Consider the following 22,014-nt stretch of genomic DNA (forward strand, 5'->3'; position numbering starts at 1 on the left):
GAATAAGGGCTAGAAGGGACAAGTTAGATCAAGAAAGCTACATACATTACAATCTAAACAAAGAGGAGACAAGGTGATAATAAAAATCCAGAGCAGTACAGACTGAACTTAAAGTAAAAAAACAGAAAATGTTGTGTGCAATAATAAACAGTGTATTAATGTAACAAGGCTAAAAAGTGCATGGTACTATTAAAACTGAATGTTATTACCAAATACTTGAACCTGCTTTATTACTTGCATTTATTGGACTCTGTATGGTAGCTGCAGCAAGTTTCAATGAGTGATGAAGGACGTGGCTGTCCTTATAGTTCAGTGCCAAGCAGCTGAACACCACAACTTTCTCTCCTAATTTTGCCAATTTTCATTTTGAAAGCATTTACAGAGAAAAAAATTATCTTATTACGACACAGTGATAATTACCTTTAATACTTTTGTCACGTGACAAAATTTTTTATGTCTCAGTGAGTAACCCTCCTGCACTATGTAAACAATAGCAGTAATGTTCATAATGATTATGTAACTGCAAAAGCTAAAATATGCATGGTTAGTTTGACAAAAGGCAGAAAATAAACTAGAATATTTCGGCTTACTGATCAAAGAAAGAAAGTAATGTTTGATTAATTATGATAACACATGTCAGTGAGCTTTGCTAGTCCCTATAACAAGCTGTATGCAAAACTTATTTTTTTTTATTTCTCTCACCAGAGCCAAACTGAATGGGAGATTCAAAAACAGCAAACACTCATAAGTTATTCATTAACATAAAAAATGGGACTTCTGTGGCAGAAACTTGGCTAAATTTTTTTCTGTTCTGTGACTAGATTAACCACTTGATATTCGGAATATTTTACCTCCTTCATGACCAGGGTATGTGTTGCTCCTCAGAACTGTGCTACTTTAACTGGCAATTGTCTAGTAAGCAAATAAAATTTATATCAATCTTTTCTCACAAATAGACCTTTCTTTTGGAGGTACTTGATCACCACTGGGTTTTTTATTTTTTTATTACATAAACGAAGAAAGTTTTGAAAAAAAATTTATATTTTTTACTGTTATAAAATGTATCCCATTAAAAAAATAAATCTAATTTCTTTATAAATTTAAACCAAAATGTATTCTGCTACATGTCTTTGGTAAAAACAAAAAATCAACATCAACAATAAACATCTGGGGCTGCTTTACGTCTTCAGGACCTGGATGACTTGCCATTACTGATGGAACCATAAATTCTGTGCTCTACTAGAAAACGTGAAGGATGAGTTTGTGACCTCAAGCTCAAGTGCATAGGACAATGATCCGAAACACACCTCTGAATGGCTCAAAAAAACTAAAGTTTTGGAATGTCCTAGCCAAAGTACAGACTTAAATCTGATTGAGATGCTGTGGAATGATCTTAAGCAAGCTGTTCATGCTTGAAAACTCTGCAAAGAATAGTGGGTCAGAATTCCATCACAGCGATATAAAAGACTCAGTGCCAGTTATCACAAACACTTGATTGCAGTTGTTGCAGCCAAGGGTGGCACAGCCATTTATTAGGTTTAGGGGAAGATTACTTTTTCTTATATAGAAAACTTATTGAAACACTAAAATACTGACACAGTGGCAAAAGGCCTCCTATGAATTCAGAACACATAGAAAACAGATAACAGTGAGGCTGGCAATTATCATTGGAATACTGAAAACTGATCATTTCTGCAAACCTTTTTAGATCCTCATTTGCAGACCTTTAACTCTGAGGAAGAAGGGATCCCCCTTTGAAACGCGTCAGCTTGACCAAGAGTCTATTTTCCTTCTGGATGGAACTCACACGTGTCGTCTAACCCTGTGTTTGGATATTATATGCCTTTTATACTGATACTCTTGTGTGTATAACTTATCAATAAATACATGAATTGTTTACTGAGGTAATGCGCAAAGTTTGTGCGCTCTTTTCTTTTCTACTACAGTCAATATCGAGCTTCCCCAGCTTCGTGTTAGAGCTGCATAACCTTTGATCATTGTTGGATGAGCAATATCTATATACTCAATCGGTCTTCTTCTGATCTGAGTCCTTGAGCGCAGGAGGTGGTGGATGTGTGTTGACCGGCTTTTTCCTATAGGGCCAGGCAGGTTTGGACAGATTTTTTTCTCTTAATAAATTAAGTCATCATTTAAAAACTGCATTTTGTATGTATTCGGGTTATCTGTTTGTAATGTTAAAATTTGTTTAATTTCACTCTCTCCTAACAGCTCAAGTTTCACACCTTGTCTATTTCTAATTCAATTCTGTCTTGCGAATATTTGAGTCAAAGATATTAATAAAAATTATTGTAAAAAAGAAAAGTATCCCTACTACATGTGACATATGTTCTAACAAGGGATTAGACCATTGTGATATGCATGTAGAGTACATTGCATTATGTTTGGAGTAATCAGAGTTTTTTTTGCAGCAAATTATATATATATGCACAAAAAAAAGTCTCTGAAAATCTGGAGAAATTACAGAAGAAAATAAATATATTTCACTACATGTAATGGGGTGAATGTACTAAATGTAATGGGGTGAATGTACTAAATGTAATGGGATGGATTTACTAAAGGCACATAGACTGAGCACTTTGCAAGTGCAAATATTCCAGAGATTAGTAAAGGAGGGAAAGCTCTGCTTACTTTCATCATCCAATCCTGCAAGCAGAAATGCAGTTTTTGTTTTACTTTTCCTTTTCATTGCATGTGATTGTAACTGTAAGTTGTACCTCATTTACTAAGCTCTGGAGCAACTTGCAAAAGTGCACAGTCTAGTTGCCTTAAAGTAAAACTATAGTAAAACTGTTTTTGTTCATTTTGGATAGAGTAAGGGAGGGTTATAACCCCAGTCAATTTTTTATTTATTTTTTTTTGCCATCTGTGTCCCATTGGGGATATTTACCTTTATATCCATAGCCAAAATATGAAGGGAGAGCAAATCTCTACGTATTAAAGGAGTACCTAGGGCCCCCTGGTTATTCAGAACCAATGTCCTCATTGGAAGGTTTCCCCTCTAATACTTTTCTGGGGACAACCCAAAATTTGGGATTTTCTCTTACTTTCAATGATAATGGTAAACAGGACAAATAGAGCGGGTGAATCTCCCTAAGGGAAACACAGACAGCAGTGATCTTTTACATCTGCTTTCTCTCCAAGCAAGTGTACAGTCTTTTTTTGAGCTTAACAATACCCCCCAGACCTTGCAACTTACACCATGGGAAGCCTACAAATGGGTGATCCACAGGGAATCCATTGTCTTGCTGACAGCTTTAAAAAAAAAAAGAGCAAAAATGGAGGATTCAAGGACTTCTATCACATCGTTAGAACAAGTCCATAAACACTCGTTGGCCCGAGATACTCTGACAGAACTTACCAGAGCCAGACTAGATCTCAAGAAGAGTTAGGTAAACGTAGAGGAGGAACTTTCTCCTGTTCCAAAAGCTCTTTTGTGAGCAAGGTAATAACAGCGGTAGACTGCTGGCTAGATCCTTGCAAGCCAAATGCTGTGCTTTTTAGATTCATACAATAGGGGACAAAAAGGGGGTGGTATTTTAAGAATCAGCAGCCATTGCCAAGCAACTTCAGACATACTACAAAAACCTTGTACAATTTGCATGTTTCGAACCCCAACCAGGAACCTTGCAAAGTTAAAAGAGCCAAGTTACCAACTTTTCTGTCCAAATATAACCCTCCTGCCCTGTCTAAGCAGCAAGCCCAATACTCTCGCTCTGACAGCGTTAGGAAAGCGCAACCGAGAACCGGCAATTGCATTTCCCGGAGATCAGCGTGTCATTGGACATGGCTGATCACGTGGTAAAAGGCCACTGTGATTGACCTTTTACCACATCATGTGATCAGTTGTGCCCGTAGGACACAGCGATCACAGAGATCGCCAGGTGCGCTCCCCCAGGGAAGCTATGACGGCCTCCCAGAACTGGCCGGCCGCAGTGCAGCCGTCATTCGGCTACCTGTGGTCGGCAACTAAGTTGCAACCACTATGGCAAAAGTTTTCAGTTTATTATTTTATTTAATTATTTTATGTATTTTGTTCTTGCTTAGCAAGACTCATAACAGACACACTAGGAAGATGGTGTAGGAGTTGGATTGCTGCCCTGACTGCCTGACATCTGTGAATGTGTAGCTGGTAGAGAGTCTTCTACCACCTACAGTGAGGAACAGAAGTATTTGAACACCCTGCGATTTTGCAAGTTATCCCACTTAGAAATCATGGAGGGGTCTGAAATTCACATTGTAGGTGCATTCCCACTCTAAGAGACAGAATTAAAAAAAAAAATCAGGAAATCACATTGTATGATTTTTAAAGAATTTATTTGTTGTGCACTGGTGAACATAAGTATTTGAACACCTAAGAAACAGCAAGAATTCTGGCTCTCAAAGACCTGTTACTGTGCCTTTAAAAGGTCCACCTCTACTCCATTCATTAATCTAACTTAGTAGCACCTGTCCGAGCTCTTTAAAGACACCTGTACACCCCACAGTCAGTCAGACGCCAACTACTATACTACCATGGGCAAGACCAAAGAGCTGTCAAAAGACACCAGCGACAAAATTGTGGACCTCCACAAGGCTGGAAAGGGCTAAGGGGCAATTGCCAAGCAGCTTGGTGAAAATAGATCAACTGTTGGAGCAATTGTTAGAAAATGGAAGAGGCTAAAGACGATGTCAGTCTCCCTCGGACTGGGGATCCATGCAAGATCTCACCTCGTGGGGTATCACTGATACGAAAGGTGAGGAATCAGCCCAGAACTACAAGGGAGGAGCTGGTCAATGACATGAAGAGAGCTGGGACCACGGTTTCAAAGGTCACTGTCAGTAGAGCACTATGCCGTCATGGTTTCAAATCATGCATTGCACGGAAGGTTCCCCTGCTCAAGTCATCACATGTCCAGGCCCATCTGAAGTTTGCCAATGACCATCTGGATGATCCAGAGGAGGCATGGGAGAAAGTCATGTGGTCAGATGAGACCAAAGTAGAACTTTTTGGTCTAAACTTCACTCGTCGTGTTTGGAGGAAAAAGAAGGATGAGTTGCATCCCAAGAACACCATCCCTGCTGTGAAGCATGGGGGTGGTAACATCATGCTTTCGGGGTGCTTTTCTGCGAAGGGGACAGGACGACTGCACTGTATTAAGGAGAGGATGAATGGGGCCATTTATTGTGAGATTGTGAGCAACAACCTCCTTCCCTCAGTCAGAGCATTGAAGATGGGTCGTGGCTGGGTCTTCCAACATGACGACGACCCGAAGCACACAGCCAGAATAACCAAGGGGTGGCTCCGTAAGAAACATATCATGGTTCTGGAGTGGCCTAGCCAGTCTCCAGACCTAAATCCAATAGAACATCTTTGGAGGGAGCTGAAACTCTGTGTTGCTCAGCGACAGCCCCAAAACCTGACAGATCTAGAGGAGATCTGTGTGGAGGAGTGGGCCAAAATCCCTGTTGCAGTGTGTGCGAACCTGGTCAAGAACTACAGGAAACGTTTGACCTCTGTAATTGCAAACAAAGGTTTCTGTACCAAATATTAACACTGATTTTCTCAGGTGTTCAAATACTTATGTTCAGCAGTGCAAGACAAATAAATTCTTTAAAAATCATACAGTGTGATTTCCTGAATTTATTTTTAAAATTCTGTCTCTCAGAGTGGGAATGCACCTACAATGTGAATTTCAGACCTCTCGATGATTTCTAAGTGGGAGAACTTGCAAAATCGCAGGGTCTTTAAATACTTCTGTTCCTCACTGTAGTTGGATAGCTTGCAGTGGGCACTGGATTCTGCTTTTTGCTGTTTGTGGATCAATGTCACATGCCAACCTCCAGGTGTGGTTAAACAGAAAGTGAGATGTGCTGTCTAGCGTCATAAATAGTGTGACATAAATCCAGTGGATGTCATCCCTGGATAAAGTGCATTGTGACAAAATGCATCAGAAGATGTGGTCAAGGCATATACTGGACCTTCTTAGACCCAACTGGAAATGCTGCAGTGAGTCATCATTACTGGGCAGGTGAGAGATGCTTGGAGCAGCACTTTGGCATTGTACACAGTGGTATAAGAGTTTACATACTGATACCATTACATGAGTGCAATCAATTGTCAAAGGCTTTTTATTTTGTTTTTAATAAAGTGGTTTTAAATGATATAACAATATTTGGATTATATATATTTTTCTATGCTACCAGAAAACTTTATGCTGTGCACAATGTGGCTGTGAGGCAAAGGTGAAGCAGAACCAACTTAGTCATTAATAGTCCCACAAAGCACAAGTGACCAGAAATTGTAGTATGTTCAAACAACTCTGGTGAATTGAAAATGTACCTCAGGTGGTGAGGTGAATCTGGTGCAGCTGTGCATAGTAGCCAATTACCTTCTAACTTCAGCTTGTTCAGTTAAGCTTTGACAAAAAAAAAAAAAAACCTGGAAGCTGATTGGTTTCTATGCAGAGCTGCACCAGATTTTGCACTCTCCAGATTTAGTAAATCAATCCCAGTGTAATTAACTATAATCAAATAAGGGCACTTGCTTGGAAATTAATCAATTAGCCACAATAGACCACATTTTGCAGTAGTAATATCAATAACGTTTAGGGTACCCACCTTTCAACAAAACAGTTTGTTCCCAGGTCAAAGCATTTCGTATATAGTAAATGAGTACTGGAATACAATGTGCCACGCTTTAGAACCACAGTGCAGCTAGTTTAAACAGGCCTATGTCATCTGCCTCAGATGCAGATAAACAATTGCTCAGCAGCAGTAACAATTCCTAAGCACTAGACACTGGATCATACCTGTCAGTACAGCAGAAGTTAATGCTTGTAAGCTGCCAGTCTGGCTGCTTCACTTCAGGTTGCATGTGTTTAATTTCACTTTCAACCATTGCATCTATAGTCAAGCCCAGTATTTGTGTGTGTGGGAACAGGGAGGGAAGGAGCACTTCTAATTTCTCAGACTCTGGGGCGCAGAGTACTGGTTGATTCTGCAGCATATGAAACATTAGAGCAGGGCTCCTCTGCCTTTAGCGATGCACCCTCCAAGATAAGTGCTAGGATGTAGATAGTTGAGTATAGCATTTTATGGTCTTTTTCGTAACAGGAGATTGTTAGGCAAATTTAGTGGCTCTCTTTGCTTAACAGAAGAGCTACAATTGTTTAGCTAGTTATCCTGTGTGACTCACAGTGCTGCTGCATCTGGGTAAAGGTTCATCTGTATCAAGTTAACCAAGGAAAGTTCTCGGTGGACAGTATGAACCATGCAGGTGAGATGTATGAATATGGATGCAGCTCCAGTCAATTACAGGGATTGTTGCCCCGAGCATGTTGGGGGCTGGTATTTATATTCAGTGAGCACATGGGATCTGGGTTGTTTTTCCTCTTCTCCTGAGAAAGGAGTTCCAGCCAGGGAGGTGCTTGCCTCCCCTGGCACCATGCTACCGGGAGGCGTCGGGTGGACAACCCGAGGGCCAGAACACTGAAACCCAGGGTGCTTCTAATTGCTGGCTGAGAGGCATGTCTACAGATCCTCTCTGGTATCGCTGATGAAGGTGAGCTACCCCAAGGACCTTGTGAGTACAGACCGTTCAAAAGGGATGCTGGGACTTGTACTTGTCCTTCTACAGAAGGACTTTGCTCCATTTTTTGTACAGTCTGTTACACAGTTCTACTAAGAGAACCCACAGATCCACTTAGAGAAAGCATTTCTCAATTGTGAATAGTTCAATTTGGAGTATCCCACTATATCCCTTCCCTATCCCAGTTCTAAAACAAAATAAAAACAAAAAAAAACCCCTAGACTGATCAGTGGAGTAACAAGCTGAAGTTGTTTGCACCTGGCTATAGGAAATATTGTGTACTTGGCTCTGGTCACTACCGCTAATGGCCAGAGGATAAAGGACTGTCTATATTACTGTGTGGATTGCAGGATGGCAGTCAGAGTAAAAGACTGTCATGCCATAATAAGAAATGTCTGTGCTACACTAGAGATTGTTGTCCATGCATGGTTTATTTTCCAGAGATGACATGGAGAAAGTTAATTCAGCTGGATCTATTGTTTGCATTACAACACTGATTGGTAATGGCAAAGCATGTTTGTCAGCAGTGACAGATTATATTGGATAGTGGACAGCAGGGAAGGCGTTAACTGGGAAACTTGTGTGTTCACTGTGGGAACATATGTCACTGTCTTCAGCAGGCACTACAAATGACAGAAAGTATTTCAGCACAGCTGGTTAATACTTGTGTGACTGTTGGCAGTGAAGGGGTTAACTCAGGACTGTGAATTCGCTGAAAAGAAAGTGTGTTAAACTCTACCTGTCAGTTTGGACTGTTTAAGGCACAGTCAACATGTCAGCACTGCTTGGTAATGTTGAACAGGCAGCGGTGAAAGAGTTACCGCCAGGATGTGTGTCACTCAACATATTACAGCATGGTCTTGTAATAGCGAAGTTTCAGCACGTACAGTCAATGCTGAAATGGAGTGTGGTGGTGAAATAGTTAACTTGGAGTGCGAGAAAAGGAGAGCTCCAGTGTCCTACCCAACACTTGCTAGTGAATCCGGTAACTTGGAGAAGCGGGCAAAGCACATGCCCAGGATCAGCCAATCCAGAGAGAGGAGCACAGTAACGACACAATATACAGGTGTAACTGAGGAGATACTATGAGGAGTGAGCAGCAAGATGGTTGGTGCTAGTGTGAGTACCGGAGCAGTGGTTGGTAGGGAGTTTTCAGTGAAGCTGACAGATTTGCCTGGTGGAGTACTAACAGACATCGGAGTGCAGCTGCTACCCCAATGGAATCTGGTGCTGTGCAACGATAGCAATGCAGAACAGCTGGGACTGGTATGTGACAGATACCAGTGGGTTGCTGTGAAGCTGCAGGCCTGGGGGCAGTGTGGTTCCTGTCCTTGAAATGTATTGGCGAAAATTACTAAAGTTATCAACATATTGCCAATAGGGTAAAAGTTGTCAATAATGGCCGCTGGAAACGCATGATTTTGCCTGTGATTTTGCCGTGTTTAGAGTGCATTTTTCAAAGGTCATGTGGCTAAAAAAACGCATCAAAACGCAACACATATGCATTTTTTATGTGTTTTCGATGCTTTTCAGGCCTGGTTCACACCAATTCAGTTTGCATTTTGTCCATTTTGCAGTGCTTTTTGCAGCGTGCTTTACATTTTTGCACACACGTTTTTTTGATGCGCTTTTTTGAATATTTTTTTTTTGGGGGGGGGAGGGGGCAAACTTTTGATGCACACACGTGTGCTTTTGATGCATTTTCAATGTATTTCAGGCCTGTTTCACACTAAAGCAGGTTGTGTTTTATCCGTTTTGCAGTGTTTTTTGTGTTTTTGCACACACATTTGATTGTTTTGCGTTTTTTTTTTTTTTTTTGGCCAACTTCTTGCTGGGCAGATTAAAAATGCAAAATGCATCAAAAACACAACACATGCATTTTTTATGTGTTTTCAATGCATTTCAGGCCTGGTTCACATCAATGCAGTTTGTGTTTTGTGTTTTTTTTTTATGTTTTTTTTTTGTCAATTTATTGCTGGGCAGATTAAAAACGCAAAGTGCGTGAAATTGCAACAAAAACGCACTACATGCGGTTTTTGCAATGTTTTCATTGAAGTCTGTGAAGCCAAAAACGCAACATTTTGAGTTAAAAAAAAGTCACTGACCCTTGCCAAAAACTCAGCAGCTCAAAAAAGCATAGATGTATACGTATTCCATAGTAGTATGTTTCTGCAAAAAGCCCTAAAAAAATGCTTTGGTGTGAACCAGATGGGGGCACAGTCACAGATGGGGTGCTGCTTTTGCGTGAGTGCTGCGTTGATGGAGTGCTAAGACGCTGTTAAACACAGCAGTCTAATTCATGCCTTCTCTGCTTTTCACAGGTAAATGCTGCTATCTCCTCTCCACTCTTAACTAAAACAATGCATAGACTCCTGTTAATTTCAGAAATAATAGTGTATATATATTTTTGTCTATATTGATTAGTTCTCACCTCTAGTTTTACTCTTTTTGTAGTCTGTGTCTGGTCTGTTTGAGAAACTTCCCCCCCTATTCATGTGATCCTTATTAATTCCTGATTTGGGCGGAGAAGAGTGCTCATTTGACCTTCTCCTGATTGCAGTGATCTTTCGGCCTCCTGGACCGGTGTCCGGCTTTCTTGATGATTTCTCCGCCTGGCTACCCTACTTTCTCTCCTCTGAACTACCCAGTATCATTCTCGGAGATTTTAACATCCCTATTAATGTCAACAACACGGCTACAACCCAACTCTTCAACTTCTTAAATCTCATCTTTTGCATTAGCAAAATGTATACAGTCCTCACTCTGATCGGAATACATTAGACCTTGTTTTCTCCCATCTTTGCACTCCCTACAACCTCACAAAACACCCCCTTTCCTCTCTCTGATCACAATCTCATCACCTTCACAGTGTCCTTGTCTTCAAACACCTATCCCTCCAAGCAGCAAACTATTACCCGCAGAAACCTTCACAACTTGAACCCTGTTCCTTTCCACTCTGCAACTGACCAACTCTATGACAGAATCTCTCCCCCGTCCTGCCCCGACCTGGCCACTGCTGTCTACAACAGTTCGCTTTCATCAGCATTAGACTGACTTGCTCCTCTAACAACACGAAGCATCAGGCCCCGACTGTTACAACCTTGGCAGACTGACGACACCAGAAATCTTAAACGACATAGTCGTGCGCTGGAGCGATTATGGTGTAAAACTAAATCCCAGTAAGCATTCACCCTATATAAATCTGCTTTCTCAACATACAATTCCTCCCTTCATGCTGCCAAACAAGCCTACTTTGTCACTCTTCTTAATACCTTGTCATCCAGTCCTCGTCGTCTCTTCTCTACTTTAACTCTCTACTTTCTTCACCTCCACCCAGTACCTCACTCACTGCTCACGAGATTGCAAATCATTTCAAAATCAAGATTGATGCAATTCGTAGGGGCATCGCCACTGCACAGACACCCATCCCACTTAGCATACCTTATACTAAACCACCCTCAACACTTTCCTCTTTTGACCTTGCTACTACCGAAGAGGTCACTAAGGTTTTCTCAGAAACCCGTCTCACTACATGCCCCTGGATCCTGTCCCCTCACAACTACTACGGTCACCATCTTCTTCCATTCTATGCTCCCTCACTCACATCTTCAATCTTTCCCTCTCTCCTGGTGCCTTTCCCTCCCCTCTAAAGCATGCGCACATCACTCCCATACTTAAAAAGCCATCCCTGTACCCCACCAACCTGAACAACCTGAAGACCCATCTCCCTGCTGCCATCTAAACTCCTAGAACACTTAGTCTACAATCGCCTGAGCTCCCACCTCACTGACAACAACCTTCTTGAACCTTTACAGTCTGGCTTTCGCTCACTACACTCCACTGAAACTGCCCTACTAAAACTCACTAATGATCTACTAACAGCTAAAACCAATGGCCACTACTCCGTACTCTTACTACTTGACCTCTCTGCGGCTTTTGATACAGTTGACCATCCCCCCCTCCTCAAAAAACTCCACTTTCTTGGTCTCAGAGACTCTGCTCTCTCCTGCTTCTCCTCCTATCGCAGCGCTCCTTCAGCGTTACCTATAACACTGCCTCCTCCTCTTCACTCCCTCTTTCTGTAGGGGTCCCTCAAGGTTCTGTCCTTGGACCCCTTCTCTTCTGCATCTACACCTCCTCCCTTGGTCACTTGATAAACTCCCATGGCTTTAAGTACCATATCTATGCTGATGACACACAAATTATCTTTCTACCCCTCACCTCTTCAGTCTCCTCTCGCATTACTAACCTACTAAGCGACACATCGGCATGGATGTCACTCCACTTCCTCAAACTTTCTAAAACTGAGCTCTTAGTATTCCCACCAGCCTGTGCCCCCTCCCCTGACTTCTCCATCAAGATCAATAACACAATCATCATTCCCTCTCCTCATGCCAGGGTACTAGGTGTAATCCTAGACTCCCATCTGTCCTTTCACCCCCAAATCCAATCACTGTCCAAATCTTGTAGACTTCACCCCTGCAACATCTCCAAGATACGCCCGTTCCTAACCTCGGAAACCACCAAGCAACTTATTCACTCCCTTGTTATATCTCGCTTTGACTATTGTAACTCCCTCCTCATTGGCCTACCTAATCGCAGGCTATCCCCTCTTCAGTCTATCATGAATGCTGCTGCCAGACTTATCCACCTTACTAACTGTTCTGTATCTGCCACCCCTCTCTGCCAATCCCTCCACTGGCTTCCCATTTCCCAACGGATAAATTTCAAAACATTAACAATAACGTATAAAGCCATTTATAACTCTGCCCCAAATTACATCAACGATCTTGTCTCTAAATATCACCAAAACTGTACTCTCCACTCCTCGCAAGACCTCCTGCTCTCTAGCTCCCTTGTCTCCTCCTCCCATGCTCGTCTCCAGGACTTTTCCAGAGCTTCCCCCATCCTCTGGAACTCTCTACCCCAATTTATCAGACTATCACCCACTCTGCTCACTTTTAGTCGATCTCTGAAAACCTATCTCTTCAGGGTAGTCTATCCTGCCCTCAGCTAATAATGGTATCTTCTACTCTTCCAACCAGTCCATCCCCCACAGTTACTACCTTTTGTACCACTAGCCCCTCCCTCCTAGATTGTAAGCTCCAAGGAGCAGGGCCCTCCTTTCCCTCTTGTATTGAACTGTATTGTTGCTGTATTGTCTCCCGTTATATTGTAAAGCGCTGAGCAAACTGTTGGTGCTAATTCCTGTATAATAATAATAACCAGGCCTCAATGGGGAGGTGCGTGTTTGTTTTTAATTTTTTTTTTAACTTGGCAAATATGCACTAAAAATGTGGTAAGCAGGATTTGTAACACCACAAATGAAGTGCAACGGACCAGTGTGAAGACATGCACTGAATTTAAAGGGATACATTTTTCTTGAGCTTTTCTTGTGACAAAAGCAGCCTAATGGCCAAAAATGTGCTGAAAATCATTTAAATTCATGACATTAAAAGGTTGAATATAATACAATTATATCTATCTATATAATATATATATATATATATATATATATATATATATATTCTTGGACAAAAAAACCTGTCCATTTGGGCTTCAGTTTTTTGCCAAATGCATCCTGAATTTTCGGTTTTGGTCCAAGAATTTTCATTTTGGTGCACCTTTACTTCCTAGCCCTTTTGACAAGCCAGGTATCCTGGCAGGTGGACTCGTGGACTGGGGTGGTCAGGCTGCTGTTCCATCCAATCTTTTATACAGCTCGAACCCCAGGCCCAACAGATTACTTTTTTACAATCCGCTTCTTAAATAGAGGCTGACCTATTTTACTCACCAGGCTTCCCTGGAGTTCACAACCACCCCAATCTGCATTTTGGACAAAAAAATATTTTGCATCCACCACCTCGTCTTAGCCAAGACTTTGTCTCACCATTCTGAGATAATTTTCCAGACTAGCTTTAATGGTGGAGGAACTTTGGTTAAATGACAAAGGGCTAAAGAAGCAGACTGAAAGTCGTTATTTGTATATAATATACACTGGCAATGCCTGCTGCAGCTTACTCAGAATAGAAGCAAAAGCTGAATGGATGACTGATAAGGGCATTAAAACTGTATATGATTTTTTAACTGATATCCTACTTTATTGTATGCAATGTAGAAGGATTTGTTTGTATTCCTTATTTTATACTAAAATCCTAATAAAAAAATTGAACAAGAAAACTGTATATGCACATTCTTTGCAAATAAACAAGATATTTCCAGTATCAATGAGAAAATCTACGTAATAGTTTGTATTGTAACTTTACTCACTACCTGCATATGATTTATCTTATACAGAATATAGCACAAGGTCAACATAAAATCAGATTATTGCTACCTCAGATGAAAAACTGGCATAGAATTGTGGTCTGAAGGGCCACAGTAGGTGAGAACATCTACATACCTGAGTCTGTATCCGATTCAAACCTCTAAACCACAAGATCTGTCCTCTCCTGAGCTCCATTTCTGCATGGTCAATTTCATCCACATCCTCAGGGAATTCCTCATGCGGAATATCGTCTTTCATTGGCCCGTGGCCTGCCTCTTTTAAGAACTTAAGTCGACTTGTAGGAACTGTGCTGATAAACTATATGTAGGAATAGAAAATATATAGAAGGAAAATATTGGAGACAACAGGGCCAAAAAGCTAATTCATTTAACTTAGAGATTGCTTAGATAAGCATTTAGGCAGGGTGCTTAGTATGTTGTGCTGACCCCTGAAAAGCATCCAGCAAATGCCAGGTCGGAGTTTAGCTCACACATGACCATGGTTGGTGGTGGTTGCTTTGCTTCACAGCAGCTTGAATGTTGTATGCAATGTTCAGATCATGCCTGTCTATTCTTGTTGCTTCCAGTGATACCAGATCTCAGAATACAATAGCCTGCAGCAGGGGATTCATTCATCCATGCTGTTGGATGGAGCGATCTATTACATTTATTTAATTCAGCCTGCCGAACAAAATATATCTATACGTGTCAGGGAACTTGTCAGCCAAATACCTGCTGCTGTATCTATGGTTCCTGGAGTAGAATGCTGCAACTAAAGGGTGTTAAATAGTTTTCGTCTGAAGCGGACTGCTGGGAGACTGTTTTGCTCCTCCTCACGGTTTTGCTTTGGTGCCTGCATTCCCTGGACCTTTGGTTTTATCCCCGTTTATTAATGTATCTTTCCTGGTCCTGTTTCTAGACTGAACACTACTTACATGCCCACCTGCTTCCCTGCATACCTTTCCTTTCTATTTGTACATATTTATTATTTGTGAAGCGCTTTCATATGCACATGCTCATTACTAATGCAGGTTTTGCTTCCTATATGCCTTCCTAACCTCCTAAGCGCAACATGTTACATTTGGATTTATGTTTACCAACAACTATGTAATGCAAGGACCTGCAGACCATGCTTGGCCATCACAATACATAGTTTAGGCAAATTCAAACACTATCAGAAACGGGGGAATTCAGTAAAGCCTTTATGACATTTTTCTGGTGGTAGTTTCCTTTAGGGCTACGTGTGCCTAAGGAAAGTATATGCACCAGTTTGTGAAGCATTACCAACATGAAAAATCTAATTCAGGTAATTCTAACTACTGCCAGTTTAATAACCTGTTGCTCTAGAAGTGATAGATTATTAGGCCTCTTGCACACAGGTGAAAAAAAATTGCTGCATGTGTAGCCGTGTAATTTTTTTTATGGATCTAAACACAGGTGCATTATTGTCTATGGGACAAAATAGACAGTTGCTTAAGGAATTGTAATGCAGCACAGCTGTAAAACAAGATAGAACATTTTACGATAGAATGCATTAATTCATGCGCATACATGTGTATAGCCAAGAATATACAAGCGTATACATGTAAACTGCAACACAGGCAACTAGAAAATTACAAAGAAGAATTTTAGATATATATATGCGTATGCCTGTTTACACGCCTGTTTACTTGTATATGCAAGGCATAACTTGTCTTTTTAGTCAGAATCTCTTTGCCACTAAGATCTCGCATATAAAGAGTCATTTATTGCGGTTGTGTGCAAGAGGTCTTAAAGAATTACTGCCAGTCTGCGGATTAATCACTTGCTTACCGGGCACTTTCACCCCCTTCCTGCTCAGGCCAATTTTCAGCTTTCAGTGCTGTCACACTTTGAATGACAATTGCGCGGTCATGCAACACATATGAAATGAAATTGAAATTTGTATCATTTTTTTTAGACAGAGCTTTTTTTTTGGTGGTATTTAATCACCACTGGGTTTTTTATTTTTCGATAAACAAACCAAAAACTGAAAATTTAAAAAAAAAATAAGTTTTTTTCTTAGTTTCTGTTATAAAAATTTTGTAAATGAGTAATTTTTCTCCTTCACTGATGTGCGCTAATGAGGCTACAGTAATGGGCACTGATAAGCTGCACTGATGGGCACTAATGAGGAGGCACTGGTAGGTGGCACTGATGGGCATTGACAGGCATCACTGGAGGGCATTCACAGACATCACTGATGGGCACTGAAAGGCAGTACTCATATATGGCACTGATGGGCAGCACTGACTGGCACTGATAGTGCATTGATATGTGGCATTGATGTGCACTGGTAGGCACTGTAATGTGGCATTGTTGTGCACTGAGAGGTGGCATTGATGGGCAATGACAGGTGGCATTGATGGACACTGACATGTGGCACTGATGGGGCTACACTGATCATCAGTGCCCTGATGATCAGTGTAGATGTCCCCTCTGAGGAATGCCGATTACCGGCTCTCCTCTCCTCACGAGCTGTCACACTGACAGCCGATCGGGCGATCGGTGGTGCACTGTGTCCCTGGAACAAAGCAGATCACCGATCAGTGGAAAGAGCCGATAACTTCGGCTCTGTCATGCGATCATCTGTGATAGGACACAGCTGGTCACATGACAGAGCCGAATTCATCGGCTCTTTCTGCTAATCGGTGATCTGCTTTGTTCCAGGGACACAGCGCACCACCGATTGCCACGCTGCGCGCCCCTGGGGGCACGCACATGCGGTTAGAGTGGGAGGACGTCATATGACATCCTCCCAGAACGAGAGAACCACCGCGCTCCCGTCATTTCCTTATATGGAGGGCAGGAGGCAGTTAAGAAACTCTGAGCCAGTGCTCAGAGTGGGGCATGTCTGTACTGGAAAGCGGTCATGTGACAGTTTCCCACAGAGTGCTGTATCCCTGGCCCTGTTCATCTGTCAAGTCAGGAGAGTTAGAGCCGGTTTACATAAATGCAAATCGGATGCATTTTGAACCACATCCACTTCGCATGACATCTCATTGACTTCTATGGGAAAGCTTCTGAATCGTATATGTGTCATCAGTTGTGAACAGAATAAAAACCAAACCTGATTCTGATCTAAACCTGACCTGAACCATTGAACAACTACGTGAATCCACAGATAATGCAAGTTAAATGTAAAAAAATGGGCCAGGGATAGCGGTGATGTCATTACCCAAATATGGAAATGTCCCTACTAAGGAAATTACTTGGGTCACACCCAGGGCTTTTTGTCAGCGGAAATGCAGGGGAACGCAGTTCCGGCACTGAATACATGTAATGGCAAGGGGTGCTGGGGTGTTCTGGAGGATCTATAGTTGCTGGCTGCTAGGGGATTTGTCATCGAAGGGGATTTATTTTTGTGTGATGGTCAATTGTTGCTGGGGACGTCTATTGTTGATGGGGGTCAATGGTTGCTGGAAGGGATCTACTGTTAAGGGAGAGATCTATTGTTGCTAGCTGCTGGAAAGTCTATTGATGCTAATTGCTGGGAGAACTTTTGTAACTGCTGGGGTCCTATTGTCCTGGGGTGGTATTTTGTTTTGGGGACCCATTGTTGCTGGTGGAATCTATTGTTGGTGTTGGGGGGGTCTATTGCTGTTGACTGCGGGGGATTATTTTTCTGCTTTTCATTGACAAATTCCATACAGATTATTCAGTACCACAAAATAATACTTGGCTCTGTATTCTCTAAAATGAGAGGTACTGGAAGGTGGGTAGGGGGTGGAACCAAGTGATAGTGCTCGGTAATTGGTGGGGGGCGGAGACCAGAAGTGACTCAGAAGGGTGAGTTCCTGCGCCTATTTTTTGAGAAAAAAAGCCCTGATCACACCTACTACAAAATGTCTCGGCCATGCGCCTGTCAGTGTGGATTCACACATGTGCAGTGCGGATTGAAGCTCAGGTTTCACAGCTTTATACATGGTGCTGAAAAGCATGGTATGTCTACACAGAAACAGAATCCCACTCTAAAACATATTATAAACTAGAATATATTAAAATCTTGCCACATTTAACATTACTACATTCTAACCACAATTAGTGGCATACATTATTTTCAAAGGTTCTGTGGCTTCATATAAACTTAGAAATGGGTTTAGATGAACCCACTTACCCTAATTAACCATCTGACCAGTTTAATTTAGATATATTAGGAATGTTATCAAGCTGAGTTTCTTGGCCTTTACACTGAGACTTTATTGGAGGCAAGACCTCACTAATAATTCAGTAATTTCTCAAGCAAAGGCAACAGATCAGAAAGTCTAGTGCAAAAGAGGACTTCAATAATTTTGGAAAGAAAATGGAATGGATGACTTAAAGACAATAACAAATGAGCTTTCAGTTTGTGGTCCATATTGGAAGTCCTTACAACTTCATTCACTTATTAAAAGAAATAATGCAAATATCTATATATTTTGAATTAAATGAAAGCAACATGGTATAAACTGGAATTATGTTCAGTGACAATATATATGTAAAGAAAATGAACCAACCTGACCCCATAATAATTCACCAATTCCAATAAAGATGCACCAGAACCACTGGGACAGAGTAAGACCTGAACAACTGAATGGCTTTCCTCCAAATTCCACAATGACTATCTAGAAGTGCAAATAGAAAATGGATAAATATAAAAGAAATAAAAAGAGAGCAAGTACAATAAACAGAATATTGTAAATGGTAAGTTATTTTATACAGTTATACTGTATGGGCTGCAATGCAAAAGGAAGTTCACTGAACAAGAAATATTTGCTAGCAAGAAAGCAATTTAAAAAAAATTCTGAACAACTGACGCAAACGCAAAGTGTTTCCAAACAACTAATGTTGAAATACAGCTGTTTTTGAAAAAAAATGATGCTAAATAATCTCTGGTGATTAGCAAAGCAAGCATTTCTGTTACATAACTTATCAACTCACAAGTCGGAGTTTCGGATGCCAAACCCAACTGAAATAGAATCTGTCAAATTAAATATGCCAAGAGGGTGTCATGAAAATAGCATGGGGGTGAACTGCCTTGTGGAACATATACCAATTGAAAAAAAAAATCCATACTTTTTAGCACTGTCATTTACAAAAGAAAAAAAATTAAAACTGCCAGCAAATTTCTTTGAGAGCTGTCATTGCCAGCTTCATTGTTTAAAATAAAATCAGCACACAGAACCCCCCACACAGACAACAAATAAGCAGACAATGGATATAATTTGGTTTAATTTTTTTTATTTGAAAATGTCATTTTTCCTGTGGCATATGCCTTCCCCCAAAATGCATACCAGATCTTTCAGGTAGGAATCTTAAGGGGGACTACATGCATAAAAAAAAAAACATGCACAAGGTACCCCTGAAAAATCCATACGAGATCCTAAATGCAAGGAAGATAAGGGGGAGAATAGAAAGAAGGAGGAAGAAAGAGAAGGGTATATTCTTTGTTCATACTATCAAATATTCATTGAGGGATAAAGAAAGGACTAGATGGAGGACTGTGTTACTAAACCCTGGACCCTGCATTCACTATATCCGGTCTCCCATAGTACACAGAACATGGAAATACAATTATTTTAGTAAATATAAACTGCTAAATACCTTTTCTCATCAGCAGTTAGTGATTTCCATCAGCGTCCAGAAGATCACTGCTTAAAACTTGCAGGAGAAGTTTTCATTCTCCTCTCACTGTCCTATGAGACTTCAGGACCCCTGACCCTCTGTCTGGACAGTGCTGATTGTCCCTGTACTGATCACATGCACTCTCCCAAGAAAAAAAATATATCAATACACACCAAACTGAGCAGGTGCAGCTTGCCCCCAAGGCTTAGTTCTATCAGGAGATGAGTCGGGGACAGTGGAAGAAGGGGAGGATGAGAGAAGACAGGTTTAAAGGATAAGTTCATCTTTGGGAACATGTTCCACCCGTTATTAGGGTGAAAGATGTAACATGTTTCCATAGCTGCAGCCACCATCCACTGTCCCCCATCGCTCTGACAGATAATAGAGAGAGAAGTCTCCCCGTACTATCTGTCAAATTTGAAAACAGCGTGGCCATGCGGGTGGCCAAGCACAGACTTCTGTGAATGAATGAACTGCAAGTCCCGTCAGCCTTAGCGGTTGTCAGCTTGTAGTTTTCAATAAACTACCACTGCGCTGTGAAGCGCTGTGGTATTCCTGTCAGAATATCTGCTTGCTTGTATATCGCGTACGGCAAGCAGATATTCTGACAGGTCTGCAGGAGACCTGCATGGCATCAGTGACCATTACCAGGCTCCTGTAGGCAAAAATATAATAAATGCACATTTTTTACCTGTAAAAAAATGTTTACTTTTATTATTTGTGTCTAAAAGGTGACCTTATCCTTTAAACATCCTTTTTACACAATGCAGAGGATTAACCCCTTAAATTCCACCGTGAGTACTACAAGCATGCTTTACTGCATTTACAGATTGATTTGACCTTTTGGCCTTGCATTCTGGCTGAAATCGAAGGATACTTTCACTTTTCCATTCTGTATACAGAAGAAGACTTTACCCAGCAGAGCCGCCCCAATGGACCATCTCCAAAGTCAAGGACCAATGGAATTGGTGTGCATTGACTTACGGTGTCTGGAACCTGATACGAATGGTGGTTACCGACCATTTCACCTGGTATTTAGTTAATTTAGTTTTTACAGTGGTAGCATTATTAAAGTGTAAGGATAATTTCCTTCTGGCCAGTTCAAAGGAGAGGGATCCCATGCAAAAGCAGCCCCAGCGTCAGTAACCTGAGACTCCAAGCACCTCTGTTCAGAGGCGTACTCCACCCTGGCTTTTATAATGGCTGAGATGTAGTCCCCGCAGATTGTAGATTTAAATGCATCCCATGTCATAAAATGTGAGGCCGTGCCTTCATTAAATTCTCAATATTGATTAACTTTCCCTTGCATAGCCTCCTCCACCTTGTTGTCCTTAAGCCACTGGGCAACAAACCACCAGCATCCCTCCCCACCCCCCCAAGCCATAGTACGACCTCTAGTGGAGAAGGATCGGAAATCCACGCTGGCAAATAGGATGCCGCAGAAATGACGGATAAGGTGGCAGATGTGCAAAAGGTGAGGTCTATCCTGGAGCTCGAGTGGTCGGTGGCCGAGAGGTGCCTGTCCTGAGAATGTTTCCATCTCCAAATTTCAGTAAGATTTAGGGCTGAGGCCTAGTGGAAGAGACCAGGATCTGGTATTCTGACAGGATTGGAGGTGTCTAGGGCCCCATCCAGGATGTTATTAAAATCTCTAGCTAGAACCCTGGATCTAGATAAGGGTGCAAGTTTGTCAATCACCGTATATAAAATAGTGGCCACAAAGGGGGATACAGTACCTTGAAAAAGTATTCATACCCCTTGAAATTTTCCATATTTTGTCATGTTACAACCAAAAATGTAAATGTATTTATGGGGATTTTATGTGATAGACCAACACAAAGTGGCACATAATTAGGAAGTGGAAGGAAATTATAAATGATTTTCAAAATGTTTTATAAATAAATCTGTGAAAAGCGTGGTGTGCATTTGTATTGAGCCCCACTTTGTAGAACCACCATTCGCTGCAATTACAGCTGCAAACCATTTTGGGGACGTCTCTACCAGCTTTGCACATCTAGAGAGGAACATTTTTGCCCATTCTTCTTTGCAAAATAGCTCAAGCTCTATCAGATTGGATGGAGAGTGTCTGTGAACAGCAATTTTCAAGTCTTGCCACGGATTCTCAATTGGATTTCTGTCTGAATTTTGACTGGGCCATTCTAACACATGAACATGCTTTGACCTAAACCATTCCGTTGTAGCTCTGGCTGTATGTTTAGGGTCATTGTCCTGCTGGAAGGTGAACCAACGTCCCAGTCTCAAGTCTTTTGCAGACTCTAACAGGTTTACTTCTAAGATTGCCCTGTATTTGGCTCCATCCATCTTCACATCAATTCTGACCAGGTTCCCTGTCCCTGCTGGAAAAAAAAGCATCCCCACAATATAATGCTGCCACCACGTTTCATGGTGGGGATAGTGTACCCTCTCTCAACCAGGGTGCCGAGAGGTTTCTTCAGGGGTGCCTTGGCAAAATTTAAAAAAATGCCCTAAACTTGTATACAAGCCAGAGGGTGGAACAACCCTGCCTTTTAGTTACA

The 22,014-nt window shown here is 41.5% G+C and overlaps 1 protein-coding gene across 1 annotated transcript in view; it reads right to left on the reverse strand.

The window, feature by feature from the left end:
* LOC149452213 (plasma membrane calcium-transporting ATPase 4-like) overlaps positions 1-22,014 on the reverse strand; it is a gene marked incomplete at its 5' end in the record, with an annotated part of 272,400 nt that overhangs the window by 16,357 nt on the left and 234,029 nt on the right. The window contains 2 exons of the mRNA XM_089689635.1: positions 13,992-14,174; positions 18,370-18,477. Coding sequence (XP_089545761.1) covers positions 13,992-14,174; positions 18,370-18,477 — 291 coding nt within the window. The remainder of the gene's footprint in view (positions 1-13,991; positions 14,175-18,369; positions 18,478-22,014) is intronic.

This window comes from Staurois parvus, unplaced genomic scaffold (assembly GCF_062004578.1).
Source record: "Staurois parvus isolate SC_StPar_1 unplaced genomic scaffold, SC_StPar_1.0 ptg000488l, whole genome shotgun sequence".
Classification (NCBI taxonomy): Eukaryota; Metazoa; Chordata; class Amphibia; order Anura; family Ranidae; genus Staurois; species Staurois parvus.